A 14,902-nucleotide genomic window follows, 5' to 3' on the forward strand; every position below is an offset into this window, starting at 1 on the left:
GGAGGAGGAGAAAGAAGAAGAAGGAGGAGGAAGAAGAAGAAGAAAGAAGAAGACGAAGAAGAAGAAAGAATTAAGTATATAGGGTGAGAGAGAGAGAGAGAGAGAGAGAGAGAGAGAGAGAGAGAGAGAGAGAGAGAGAGAGATGATGATGATGAGAAAATAAGTATACAAGAGTGAGACCAGAAGAAGAAAGAAAAGAAAAGGAAGAGGAGAATGAAGAGGAGGAGGAGGAGGAGTAAACAAGAGAGAGAGAGAGAGAAGGAGAAGAAGAAGAAGGAAAACAAGAGGCGGAGGAGGAGGAGGAGGGTGAGAAAAGGACACAAGATAGGTAGAGAGGGAGAGGGTTCAAAACTAATAAAAGAAAAGTTGAAGATGTTAGTAGAGAGAGAGAGAGAGAGAGAGAGAGAGAGAGAGAGAGAGAGAGAGAGAGAGAGAGAGAGAGAGAAGAAGAAGAAGAAGAAGAAGAAGAAGAAGAAGGAGGAGGAGGAGGAGGAGGAGGAGGAGGAGGAGGAGGAGGAGGAGGAGGAGGAGAATATAAGGACGCAAAAATAATTACGAGAGGAGGAAAGGAGAAGAAGAAGGGGAGGAGAGAGAGAGAGAGAGAGAGAGAGAGGGAGGGAGGGAGGGAGGCAGGGAGGGAGGGAGGGAGAAGAAGAAGAAGAAGAAACAAAAGAAGAGGATAAGAAGAATATTTACATAAAAATATACTTATGAGATGTGAGGAGGAGTAGAAGGAGGAGAGTGAGAAAGTCAATAATGAGATAGACATAGATAGAGAGGGAGGGAAAGGAAACAAAAAAAAGGGTCGTGAGAGAGAGAGAGAGAGAGAGAGAGAGAGAGAGAGAGAGAGGGAGAGAGGGAGAAGAGAGAGAGAGAGAGAGAGAGAGGGAGGGAGGGAGGGAGGAATATTAAAATGAAGTATAAGGGGGGGGAGAGAGAGAGAGAGAAGAAGAAGAAGAAGAAGAAGAAGAAGAAGAAGAAGAAGAAGAAGAAGGAGAATCTAAAAAACTGTAAGAGAGAGAGAGGAATAAGAATTAGAAGAGGATGAGAAAAAAATTATACAAAAAGTAGTTATGAAGATGTAAGAAAAAGAAGAAGAAGGGGAAGGAGGAGGAGAGCAAGAGAATGAGAAAGGTCCGTAATGAGATACAAAAAAGATGGGAGGGAGGGAGAAGGTACAGCAAAAGCAAAGAAGAAGAGGCGATGAGAGTGAGTGAGAGAGAGAGAGTAGAAGAAGAAGAGAAGAGGATTAAAAAACATATGAGAGTGAGAAGAGGGGCGGGAGAGAAATAAATAAAATAAGAAGAAGAAAAAGAGGATGAAAATAAAGGAGGAGAGAGAGAGAGAGAGAGAGAGAGAGAGAGAGAGAGAGAGAGTACAAAGAATTAATTACGAAGATGTAAAAGGAGAAAAAGAAGAGGAGGAGGGTGATGAGGAGAAAGAGTAGCACATTGCATATGTGGTATGTTCCCCACTTCCTCCTACTCATTGCATAATTTGATATTTGCCCGACGGACATGGACCGTAAAGCTTCGGCTTCGAAAGCTTGAATACTCAAACACCCTACCCCCCTCTCTTCTTTTATATGAACCTCCCCCTTTTATAAAAGAAATGAACCTCAAGGCGATACCAAAAATTAAAATAAAATTGGTGTGTTTGCAGAATTTGATGTCCGACCGTTGCTCTCCGTTTCACACTCGACTTGGCCCAACTCACAAGTCACGAGGATAAATTGTAGCAAGCGCACGCCAAATTACTTGATCAAAGCGCTACAAGCCACACAGGCCATGGCGGCTGCCCCACCGTCGCCTTCATCAGAAACCTCCATCTTTTCCCTCTCATTCAATCAGGACCAAGGCTGCATCTCCTGCGGCACCTCATCAGGCTATCGCGTCTACCAATCTGACCCCCTTCAGGAGCTTTTCCGCAGAGAGTTCGATGTGTCAGGATGGGGCGGCCCCTTTGTGCGCAGGTCCAATGGAGCAGAGAAAAGGTCGGCTATGGTGGCAGGGAAGTGTGGATCAGGTCAGAATAGCGAGTGGGCTACGAAAAACACAGCGGAAGAAGAAGGGAAACACTGTAGCCGCAGAAACATGGGCAGCGATGGCGTAAGGTTAGGGTTAGGGCAAAACAACAAAGCAGGGCAAAAGAGATTAGGTTTAGAGAGTAATGGACAAAGCAATATCAACAGCCATAGCAATAGCGATGGCCATGGACCTGGCAATGGTGATGGCTTTACCATCGTGGAAATGCTCTACCGTACCAACATGGTTGCCCTCGTCTCTCCCAGGTATGCCTCCAACAAGCTTATCATGTGGGACGACCATGAAGGCATTTGCACTGGCGAGCTTCTGTTCCGCAGCGCCATTAGGGCCGTCCGATTGAGATTGGACCGCATCGCCGTCATCCTCGAGCACAGAATTTGTGTATACAGCATTGCAGATCTCCGATTGATACATCAGGTGGACACCCTTACAAATCCTAGGGGTCTCTGTGCACTCTCACCTGCGCCAGACTCATGTGTATTGGCATGTCCTGGCCAAAAGAAAGGTGAGGTCCGTGTAATACTCTATGATGGCAAGAAAAACCTCTTCCTCGAGGCGCACACCTCTGCGATTGCTTGCATTTCACTATGCTTGAATGGGTCCGTCCTCGCAACAGCCAGCACAAGGGGAACCCTCATTCGCCTGTTCAACACTGCTGATGGCACCAAGATCCAAGAGGTAGGTCACTATGCTTAGTAAGGAACTTTTCTTCCCCCTCGCCCCTTGGAATTTTCTCTTGTTCGGACGTATCAATGATTTGTTTTGGTGGCAGCTTCGTCGTGGTGCAGATCAAGCAGACATTTACAGTATTGCTTTCTCTCGAACAAACCATTGGCTGGCGGTTTCCAGTGACAAGGGAACAATTCATATCTTTTGTTTGAAAGAGCCCTCCTCTGGATATGGCAAAAGCACAGCGGATAGTTCAAGCGGTGGCTATGTCAGCTTTCCATTAAGCCTATCATCTAGCACCACGACAGGCTTGACGTCAAGCATCAGTAATGGTCTGCAGCTTGCGCGATCATCCTTGATGTCACTGGCCCAATCAAACACGGGGTCTTCTCTGTCTTTTATGAAAGGTGCTGGTTGTCAATTCTCTCTAGATATAACCTTTTTTAATCAGTCATCTTCTTTACTGTCAATAGGGGCCCCTATCAAAGTTTAGTGACAGTTTGATTGGTTTATAAAAATATAGCACCCCTTTTAAGTATCACGAAGGGGCGGCTAGCATGGTGATTGTGTGTCTAGTTATGAACATACAGGTTAGGAGTTCAAATCCTAATTTTGACTGGTTTATGTCAAGGGTAGACCGAAGTTCTAGTTGGGGTGTTAAACCTTAATTTTAAATGTAACCTAAGATCAATTAAGCGGTAATGGTCAAGCTCTATTAGTTAATAGGAGATGAGTTTACTTTCAAAGGTAGACTTTCAAAGGTCTAGTTGGGGGGTCTTACACTTCCTTAGATTATTTGATTGAACCTGACTGAGCTCTATTAGTTAATAGGAGAACCACAGATGGAGACACATCATTTTTCTCAGTAATCAGCAAGTTATTACAGATACGTTAATCTGGTGAATAAATTATCTGATAGATATTTGATCCTACTTTTCTTGGGGGGGCTACAGGTGTGCTTCCCAGCTATTTTAGCTCAGAATGGTCTTTTGCTCAGTTCCGATTACCTGAGGAGACACATGCAATGGTAGCGTTTGGAAAAGAAAGGAATACCATTATTGTTCTATGCTCAAATGGAAGGTTAGAGATTGCTTGATTCAAGCATTGGACCAGCATTGTTCACTTAAAAGCTTGTACAATCTCTTATGGATTTATATCATGAGTGTAATGGTAGTGCTGTGTTTGTGTTTGTGTGTGTTTTTTTTGCAGCTACTACAAGTGTTCGTTTGATGTGCTTCGTGGAGGTGAGATGGTGCTTGAGGAGACATCAATGCTTTTCAATGCTCCTTTTGTTGCGTAGTAGAGATTTTGCCCTGTAGAGACAATTATGTACATAATTGTTTGTAGGATTGTATTTATCACAACCAGCAAACATGTTTGTTGTCGGTGTACCAGGGTCAAGTCTGCATTCTTTTGTACAGACTTGTCAATTATATGGCGTCCTTATAAGTTGTATAGCCTTTTCGCATGCAGAGACAGGTGCATGTTAGAAGGGATGGGGTTTCAAGGTTTACTAGGAATATTCCAAATGCAAGAAGTAATGTATATCATTTAGATAAGTGGAGTTTTCATCCAATGAAAGGATGATTATATAGAAAAAGCCCTCCCCTTAAGTAATCATTAAAAGAATTATAGGTTTTGGTGCTCCTTGGAGAAACATTCTGTTCATAATAAATTACCACATCAGGTATTGTATATCCACAACTTTTATGGTGGCTGTATCAATTTAATGGGGCCATCCATTTAGTTAATGAGGCTAACCTTAGATTTTAAACTTAATCCACCATGTCTTCTAGCACCCATCTCCCGATGGCCCTAACGATTTCCTTGATCCCTGCCCCTCCCCTCCCCTCCCCTCCCCTCACAACAGCCCCTGGGTCTCTTGCACCATCCTAGAAGGAGAGAGAGAGAGAGAGATGCAGCAACCTTCTTTCACCCTCTTCCAAGTTGCTTGTGGTGAAAGGGAGTAAGGAGGGGAAAACTGAAAAGCTCCTCCAACCCTACCGAGAGAGATGAGAGGAGGAAATGAAAGAGAGATTCCCTTCCACAGGGACCTCTTGGCACTTCTGACCATCATGCTCCTCCCATGGCCCCTCAACTCCCATTATACTCACTCCATCATCACGGCTATCAAGATCACTCTCATCCTCTATGCTTGGATTCTCTGCTGTGACCAAAGGCCTCATCTTCTCCCCCTCCTCTAGGTGCAAATAGAGATCACTAAGCCTACACATACCCAATCAACATGCTTCCCTTTGAAAAATTAACTGTTTCATCTTCTACCCCTCCTCTAGGTGCAAATAGAGATCACTAAGCCTACACATACCCAATCAACATGCTTCCCTTTGAAAAATTAACTGTTTATATGCTCTTTACACTGCTGAGTATTTTTGACTCTTTGCTCCAGCTCTATTGCTCTGCAGGGATGGCTCTAGCTCGAAATAAGACCTTGGGAAGGGTCTGAGGTTGTTCCGGCCGACGGACTGTCCCACGAATGGATGGTATGACTTTAGACTTTGAAGCGCTTTGAACCATGTTGCCGGTCCGTCAACGGCAGGCTTGTACGACTCCGACTTAATGTGGCGAAATGAAAAGGTGGCATGCGAAGGGGTATTGGCTGCCACCCTTCAAATGTATTATTATTAAAGGTTATTTGTGGTAGGTTCATATGCATATCCATAGCCACCCTTCAAATAATGTATTATTAAAGGTTATTTGTGGCCACCCTTCAAATGTATTATTAAAGGTTATTTGTGGTAGGTTCATATGCATATCCATAGCCACCCTTCAAATAATGTATTATTGAAGGTTATTCTTGGTAGGTTCATATGCATATCTATGGAGTGCATGCACACCGCTAACAATGTATATTAAATCACCACTACGTATGCACATTTTGGAGTCACTTTCATTTACTTTTTAATCCCTCCAAAATTTAAAATTAAAATTTTAAATCTTTGCTCCTTCCACCTCCTTTCTTCTCCCTTCTTCTTCTCTTCCTCCTCCTCTCCTCTCCTCTTCCTCCTATTGCTCCTCTTCCATCCCTCTCCCTCATGCAAGCTCTCACCTATACTGCTACTATGTCTCTTCCACCCTCATCTACATCACATACATCCATTTCCGAAGGCTTTTCCTCACGCCGTTTCTCTTTCTTGTCTTCTGCACACTCTAATGAAGCTTTTCCTTATGTGATGCCTCTCCTCCTTATTTTACACACACCCCTTACACTTTCCTCGCGTCATTCCTCTCCCTTTGAGGATTTTCCTCCAAGACTTCTTCTCTCCCTTACTTTGCAAATGACTCTCCAAGATATCACTAAATAAGACTACCAAATTTAGGTTGCAAATGTTGGAGTGGAAATCAATGTAGCAACACACATAGATGCAACAACAAGGAAAGATAGATGGAAGCACAAAGTAGACTAATGAAAATGAGTGAAGTACAAGTGAAGTGTCATGATAAGGTCACTTTCACACTCATAAGAGTGCATAAATATGCTCGGGGAAAAAAACCTCCTAAAGAGAGAAAAAGTACCCCGGATATTATTAGCCTACATCCACACATCACTACCATAAAAATGCTACAAATTTTCCACTGTAGTGATGATGTGAACGTGTATAGCGATTGTGTGGCTGATCAATCCCCAAATGGAAATAAGCCCAAAGCTTTCAACAAAAATCTTTGAACTTCTCTCGTGAGAGAGCCTTCGTGAACATATAATCCTTTTTAGAGACGCAAGCTAGGCTAATCTCTCCTGCAATAAGCCTCTCCCTAACAGAATGATAATGCACCTCAATGTGCTTTGTGCAAGCATGAATCACTACGTTCCTCATAAAAACAACTAATGCGTTGTGGCTTTGTTAGTGAATATGGAGGCGGGAGACTACTATTGTCCACAACACTAAGATCTGCCAAAAGACATCTGAGCCATACACACTCCATAGTCACTATAAAAGCTACCTTGTACTCAACTTCACAGATCAAAGTGGCCACTATTGGCTGCTTCTTGGCTGAGCCACAGTATACATGAATCACTAAGGTGAACTAAAATCCAATAGTGGAGATACTCATGTGTCATAATATTTAGCTTAAATCGGAATCACTAAAAGGCATACAGCTGAATAAGCCAAGGGATTGAGTGCCTTGTAAGTATTTAAATACTTACATGGAAGCTTGCCAATTACTTCCAGGACTGTGCTACATCTTGAATCAACTCTTCTAATTCAAGCAACAACTCCATTGAAATTAATTTATACAAGCGATTCAACTCCTCGTCAGCCTACAACAGTACTTAAATTCATTTTTCATAATTAGATTGTTTTGATCTCAAGGAGATCATTTCAGTAGCATAGTTATTATTGCCAAACAATAAAACTCCACTTTTCCACTACTTCAAATAGTTTCAACACATGGTAGATAAATTCTCTCAATTTTTGGATCATTTTTGGGTGCAATCATCCCATTCTGTGATCATTTTCAAGTTTTCCATGCGACCAATCCAATTAGTCAAATCGTTCGATTCTATTTTGTTAGATTCCACTTTGATTGATGATTCCTATTCTCGAATCACTTAATTTCGAGTTGATCAATGATCCTACTTTAGCGATTCCACTATTTGATCGATTCCTATTTATGTTGATTCTACATTTTAGCAATTCCACTTTGTCTGATCACGATTCTAAAAGTTAGATCGTTCATCAATGATCCAACTCTCATGATCCTATCTCTGTGATTTTCACTTTTTGTGATCGTGTGATTCTCCTTTCTTGGATCGTCCGATTCCACTTTCTATTATTAACCGATTCTACTTTCTGGATTGTCCGACCCGACCTTTTGGGGGTCATCCAATTGGGGGTCATCCAATTTACCTTCTTGAATCGTATAATTCTATAGTAAATTTTTAACAATTTTTGCAGATTGTTTAATAACATCTCTACTAACTTCAATTCAAGGCTCAAGCTTCCACTACGTATCTTTCGTTCTTAAAGCCACTAGTAGTTAGGTATGGAAAACATATCTACAAATGATTTGTTTGGTATTCTTTCCAAAGAGGATATTAAATGAGATGGGTTGAATTACTCCCTATGGAGTTTCATGGTCAAAATTATCCTTGTTGGGCTTCTGGAGTCATATCAGTGGTAGTGATGATCCCAGACCTAGCACAATCACTCTTGCTACTCCTCAAAGGGGCCAGGGCCAATAAACCCAAACTCAAGTTGCTCAAATTCATGATGCTGGCCAAGAAGATGGGAGATTCACATGATACTCAAGCTTTGGTATTGATTGTTTTGTCATTTAAAATGTCTATTATTCCTTATATTCTCTCCATTGCACTTGTAACACTCTAGAAATTATGTATCAGGCGAAACATTATGCAAGGATTGCCTATCTCAGAAGGAAACTTGATAATGAAAATATGCAAGAAAAGGGATCCATGAACAAACACTTAACAAAATTACAAGATTTGAGAGTAACTTTTCAATATTGATGAAGTCGTTCCTAAAAAGAATATGATTAACATCACCCTTAAGTCGTTGCTGCCTGAATCTTATCTGGGTTTTAATAATTCTCTTTGGCTTTCTTTAAGAGGCAATGCAGTCCCTCTTACCTATCAAGAGCTTGTTAGCTTACTATTGTAGAAGAAACAATCCAGAAAGAACGTCTTTGAATCTTATCTGGGTTTTAATAATTCTCTTTGGCTTTCTTTAAGAGGCAATGCAGTCCCTCTTACCTATCAAGAGCTTGTTAGCTTACTATTGTAGAAGAAACAATCCAAAAAGAACGTCTCTGAAAGTTCTAGCAATAATCAGGCTCTAGGACCCAACAAATAAGGGTATGACATTTCAGTGGACCAATTCAAACAAGTCTTTTTGAGGCTAAGGATGATTCCAATAAGCCAAAGAAGGTGATTGGTTGGTATTACAAGAAGCCTAGGCATATATACAAATTGATTTAAACTTCAAAACAAAGAAAAGAAGAAAAAGGAATCCAACAAGGATTCCAGTAAAGTTTTCCCTTGGTAATGTCATTATCCATAAATATTTCTCACTAATGGCTATTTTGCAATTATAATCCTAAACAGGATACATGCCACAATTGATAGTGGGGCTTCTAAGCACATAACTTCTCAAAGAAGTTTGGTCAAACATATGGAGACTTCACAAGGTGGTCACAATGTTACTTATTCCAGTAATGCCTCGTACCTCGTCAACAAAACGATATTGGTGAGATAGTTCTCACTACTATTATTAGTGGTTAGGATCTCCGTCTTCAAAATGTACTTTGTGTTCCAAGTATTCAAAAGAATCTACTTTCTATGCCCACTCTAGTAAGGGAGGGTCTTAATGTTTGAATTTGTAGATAATGAATGCATTGTCCATGACAGAGAACAAGACAAGCAGATTGTTCTTATTGGATCTTTAACCAAAAGTGGTTTATACAAATTAGGCATGCATGATAAGTGTAATGTTACTTATCTGGTTAGACACTTTTGATACAATGAAATATGCCTACTTGTGGCATGCTAGGTTTGGCCACATTTCTAATATTAGTGGTTTGATGCTTTTATAAGAAATGGGATGTTAGAGAATCTTCCTTAAGTTGATCCACCACCAAGATATGTTTGTAAAATATTTATTCTTGGAAAACTTCTTGCCAACCTCCTTTCCAAAATAATACAATGATGGAGCTGATCACAAATTACAGCTCATACTACATAGTGATGTTTGTGGTCCAATGAAGACTACTTATTTGGGAGGAAACTTATACTTTGTTGTCCATGTATGGCCCAATGAAGACTACTTCTTTGGAAGGAAACTTATAATTTGTTACATTCATTGATGATCTACAATAACTATAGTTGGTCTTAACCCATGAAAGAAAAATTAGAGGTATTTTCTCATTTTCAACACTTTGTTGCTATGCTTGAAAGTTCAAACTCTTCATTAGACAGAGGAAGTGAATGTATGTCCAATGTATTCAAAGTTTTTTTAGCACAAAAAGGAATTAAGCATCAGTGTATAACTCCTTATATACCACAACAAAATGGTATTGCTGAGAGATAAAATAAGATTCTCATAGAGATGGTTAGATGTATGGTTAAAGGTTAGCATCTTCCACACAAGTTTTGGATGAAATAAGTTCTTTGTGCTATCTATGTGCTGAATAGGTTCCCCACTAAAGTTTTAAAGACTATCACTCCTCATGAGGCTTGGTTCAATAAAAAACCTAAGGTTGAACATATACAAGTTTTTGGTTATTTGACACATGCATATATGCCAGCACAAAGTAGAACTAAGCTTGATAACAAGGTAATGAAATGCATTTTTATTGGTTATAGTGCTGAAAGAAAAGATTAGCGTCTCTATAATCCTCTTACTAAGAAGATTATTGTAAATAAGAATGTCCTTTTTGTCATTAGGAATTTTTTGGACCCAAGAAGGGTCTCCGATTCCTAATTTTAAGGGATTAGAGCTTAAAAAGCTAGGCTTAAGGGAGACAAAGGCTATGATGACCCCTATTTTTTGCCTTGCCACATCAGCCATACCTCCCTAGTTTCACTTTTTAAAGGGAATATTCTCATACTCTCTCTCTTACTTTTTGACTTTTCTCATACTTTCTCTCTTACTTTTTGAAAATTTTATCTTCACTCTCTACAAATTGAATCTTTCTTGTCAGTTTGAAATCTCCTTTCTCATTAACTCCCACCATATCTCCCTTCCACATTAGCAAAACATTCTCGTATTTAGGTGGGCCCCAAAAAGTGAAAATTTTTAATTTTTAATTTTTTTACATTTTGAGGTGGAAAAAACACCACCGAACCACTATGTATGATAAAAATAAAATTTTCCCTCCAAAAAGCTTGTAATTCAAGGGTCACCTCAGAAGCCTGTCAGGAGCCAGTACATCCATAACTAACTGTCAGGTCCCCACAACCCCATAAACATAACTAACTATCAAGAACCACTACATCCATGAGATCTCGAAATTGTGGGGACCCCAAAAAATATTATTTTTTAATTTTCCTTATAAATATAATTTATGGATGAAAAACTCCATGTTAGTATTTTGTATATCAAAAATATCATTTTCTACTTAGAAAAACAGATTTGTGTTAAACCTCCAACAGCAAAGTTTTAACAGTCTCTCTCACTCACACTCTCTCTCTCTCTCTCTCTCTCTCTCTCTCTCTCTCTCTCTCAGGATCTCTCTACTTTAGCTTCTTCCTCTTCTTAGCTATGGAGCCTTTGCAAGCTGCGTGTAGCCCCTTGTGAAGTTAGAAAATGGAAGGTTGGTTTACACATTCGTATTCCTGAAGAGTATGGCAACTCTAAAAAAACCCATCCTTCTGATGCACAATCTGTCCAAGCTTATAGGATAGCTAAGGAGAAAAATGTAGATCTTTGGGTTGATGGGCGTCTCTATTCAAATGACCCTCCATTATAAGAGCAAACCCTCCTTTCCGTGATTTATCATCTTTTATGCAATTTGTTGGTGAAGGAGAGCTTGGCTTGTTAGGATACTGCAGAAGATTGACTACAAGTGGAGCTTGGCAAACCCATATTCTCCAATCTCAATTGCAAGCATCACAGTTCACCCTTTTACAATGTCAAGAAGGACTTAAAACATCATCAGATAAAATGAAAGAGATCCTCGCAGAGAATGTGGAGAAGGATGCAAAGATTCAAAGGCTAGAGGAACTTATCAAAACGACTCAAAGCAATGCCAAATGGTGCTCGTCGTGAACGCAAAAAGACATTGGCTGGTATAGAATCTCTTGCATTTAAAGGTGGATCACGGAAGAAAAGGATTCGTACAACAAAGTAAGTAACATAAACTTTCATTATGCACTCAGCGATTTAAACAAAATAGTCATGATTTGTGTTCTGCCTGCAAGAGGTGTGTGGTTCTAATGAAGAGGGATGGAAGGATTTGGTCAAAGCCATTCTGAATACCAAGGATATTCTAATGAAGAGGTGTGTGGTTCTAATGAAGAGGGATTTGGTCAAAGCCATTCTGAATACCAAGGATATTCTCTCAATTATTACTGACCCTCATCGTCCTAAAATACGCCAAGCTGTTGTCAGCAATGTGGTAAGCAAGGTTACCACCTCCATTGATTCTTCATTAATTCAACATGCTTGTGATGCGGCTGGAATCAGCATAAAAGGATACCAAGCAATCCATCAAGTTGTAAAAGATGCATTTCTAAGACAAGGAATCACTGGTACTTTATTTCCTACACTCAGGGTGATTCACAATGTCAAGCGTATCAATAATGATGATGTGCAGCGAGCTATATGACAGTTTTATCACGTTGAGGGCACACTAACATTAGAAACAGGGTCGAGCAAAAAGAAAATCAAGATAACAAGTACATAATTTCACTATGATGTTTACGATAACATCTTTATTCATATTGAGAGACTATAACAAGCTATGGTGAAGTTCTATAGTCTTTCACGAGAAGGTGAGAACTTACAATTGCTACTATTCATGTTTTTTAGTAGAAAATGAAGATGATTATTTCGTTTTGAATATTGTAAATTATCGTTTTTTTACAGTTTTGGGGAGCACACTTTCATTTGTGCTCAAGCTAGATGAGTGCCAAATTGTGAAAGGTCGGAAGCTGGAACGTATGAGCATTACGCTCATATGAATGAGGCCATGATATGTGCATGGGAAAAGACTACCAAACCAAGTTTTAGTGTGCAATCTGAGAAAGAGGTTTGGTGGCTTGGTGTATTCGAGGTACCGAAGGGGACACATGAGGTATTGACATGGATGTTTGAAAGGACTCCCTGGATAACATATGTAATCAAAAAGAAAATTGATGGTCAACTTTTAGATGTAGAAAAGATAGGAAAGTTCAAGGTGGATTGGCATCTTGGGGGAGATTTGAAGACAATTAAATGCATGATGGGTTGTGCTCAAGGCGCGACATCAAGATGGCCTTGTCCATACTGCAATGCTCATATTGATATTCCTAGGCAGAAAAAGACAAATGGAAAAGGTATATTAACCTTCTTTTTGAAGCAACTCTTTTGTTTCAAACCCCCCTTTGTAATAAGCCTATCTGGCCTTCATTTGTAACCTTCTGATAATTAAAATTTTAAGTTTCTCTTATAATGTCTCGATGTCATCATATTTGTTTAACATGGAATGTCTATCATGTGTGCCAGTTTGTCACCCAAGGCATCAGAAATGCTCCTAGAGGACTGAGGAAGCTGTGCCAGAACAATGCGAATTTGGCCTCTGCAACGACGATGTAGGCTTAAAATTTGCACTGTTATGGCACTTCTCGTAGCCACTTTTAGGATAATTTCTGATGCATTTATAATGAAGTTGAGTACACCAATTGTGAGAAATAGTAGTTTACAAGATAAAAACACCTTTAATCATGTGTAAAAATACATTGTTTGTCATCTAATGCATCATAATTGCTCTTGGAGGACTGGGGAAGCTATGCCAGAACAATGTGAATTTAGGCTCTGCCAAGCGGTGCAGGCTCAAAATTCGCACTGTTCTAGCACTTCTCCCCTAGCCACTCAGGATCATTTCTAATGCATTTATAATGAAGTTGAGTACACTAATTGTGAGAAACAGTAGTTTATAAGATAAAAACACCTTTAATCATCTGTAAAAATACATTGTTTGTCATCCAATGCATCAGAATTGCTCCTGGAGGATTGGGGAAGCTATGCCAGAACAGTGCGAATTTAGGCTCTGCAGTGGCAGTGTAGGCTCAAAATTCTCACTGTTCTGGCACTGCTCCCCCAGCACTTAAGATTATTTCTCATGCATTTATAATGAAGTTGAGTACATTGATTATGAAAAACAGTAATTTACAAGATAAAAACACCTTTAATCATGTGTAAAAATACATTATTTGTCATCCAATGCATCAGAATTGCTCCTGAAGGGTTGGGGAAGCTGTGCCAAAACAGTGCAAATTTGGGCTCTACAGCCGTGCAGGCTCAAAATTTGCACTATTCTGGCACTGCTCCCCCAGCCACCACTCAGGATTATTTATGATGCATTTATAATGAAGTTGAGTACATTGATTATGAAAAATAGTAATTTACAATATAAAAACACCTTTAATCATGTGTAAAAATACACCACAAAAGAAAAAAAGATAAAATTGACCTATTCTACACCACAAAAGGGACCTAATCTTGCCAAGCTCTAGATACCATGTTAGAATTTTGTGCTGCTCATGCTAGATCATTATGTGGAGGAGAGAGACTCACAAAATACAAGAAAATATCTTGCTTATTAAGTTGCTCAAAATACAACTAGGCTTCTTGCTCAATACCAAATGCCTCCTAGCTTCACCTTTAAATAGGTGAGCTAGTGGACCTTAAGTCCCTTCACACACACACACACCCTTCTCCTCCCCTTTTACATAACCTTAATCTCTTAATACCCCCCTCAATACCAACTATGAAAGAAATTGGAAGAGGTGGTATTGGACATAGGATGCCTTTATAACATTAGGCGTACAAGGTTAGGAATATAGGGGTGGTTACATTGTTACATTTCATTTTGTTGGGATATTTGATCCAACAATTATTTGCCAAATGACCCACCTTTTTGCAATAAGATTGAATGACTCCTTCAAGGGTGGGATTAGGTATGTTCTTTAGGGTGGTGACTAAGGTGGGTACACCTTCTTGACTAAGGTGGGGTATGTTCTTCAGGGTGGTGACTAAGGTGGGGTACACCTTCTTGACTGCTTTTAGCAAAACAACCACTGCATCATCTTCATCCATTCTCGCATTCACTTGTGCAAGTTGAGCCATAAGGCCCTTCAAGTGAGAGATGAAGGCTCCAATGCCGTCTCCCTCTTTGAGTTCCAAGCTGAAAAGTTCAATTTTAAGTGAGATCTTGGAATTCTTACCACGAGCTCCATAGAGCTTATCAAGCTCATCCCATTTCTCCTTTGCAGTCGGAAGCTGGTCCACATGGTGAATGAGAGCCTCATCCCATTTCTCCTTTGCAGTCGAAAGCTGGTCCACATGGTGAATGACAGCCTCATCAAGATGAAGCATGATGATGGCTTGTGCCCTCTCATCATCTTCAATATCTTCAGCCTTAGTTCGATCAATAACCTTAGTGCCAGAGATGAATGGCCAAAAACCTTTGGACATCATCTTGTACTTGACAAGGACTTGCCAAGTGTGAAT

General features: G+C 39.9%; 1 protein-coding gene across 1 annotated transcript; it reads left to right on the plus strand.

The window, feature by feature from the left end:
• The first annotated feature begins 1,756 nt into the window (after positions 1-1,756).
• Positions 1,757-4,411, plus strand: LOC147606390 (autophagy-related protein 18d-like). The gene is made up of 4 exons (XM_086791993.1): positions 1,757-2,723; positions 2,818-3,121; positions 3,668-3,794; positions 3,924-4,411. The coding sequence occupies exons 1-4, from the start codon at positions 1,788-1,790 to the stop codon at positions 4,012-4,014; spliced, it is 1,458 nt and encodes a 485-aa protein (XP_086648119.1). The 5' UTR covers positions 1,757-1,787; the 3' UTR covers positions 4,015-4,411.
• Positions 4,412-14,902: the final 10,491 nt, after the last annotated feature.

This window comes from Cibotium barometz, chromosome 57 (assembly GCF_041138505.1).
Source record: "Cibotium barometz isolate CiBa-2024 chromosome 57, ASM4113850v1, whole genome shotgun sequence".
Taxonomy (NCBI): Eukaryota; Viridiplantae; Streptophyta; class Polypodiopsida; order Cyatheales; family Cibotiaceae; genus Cibotium; species Cibotium barometz.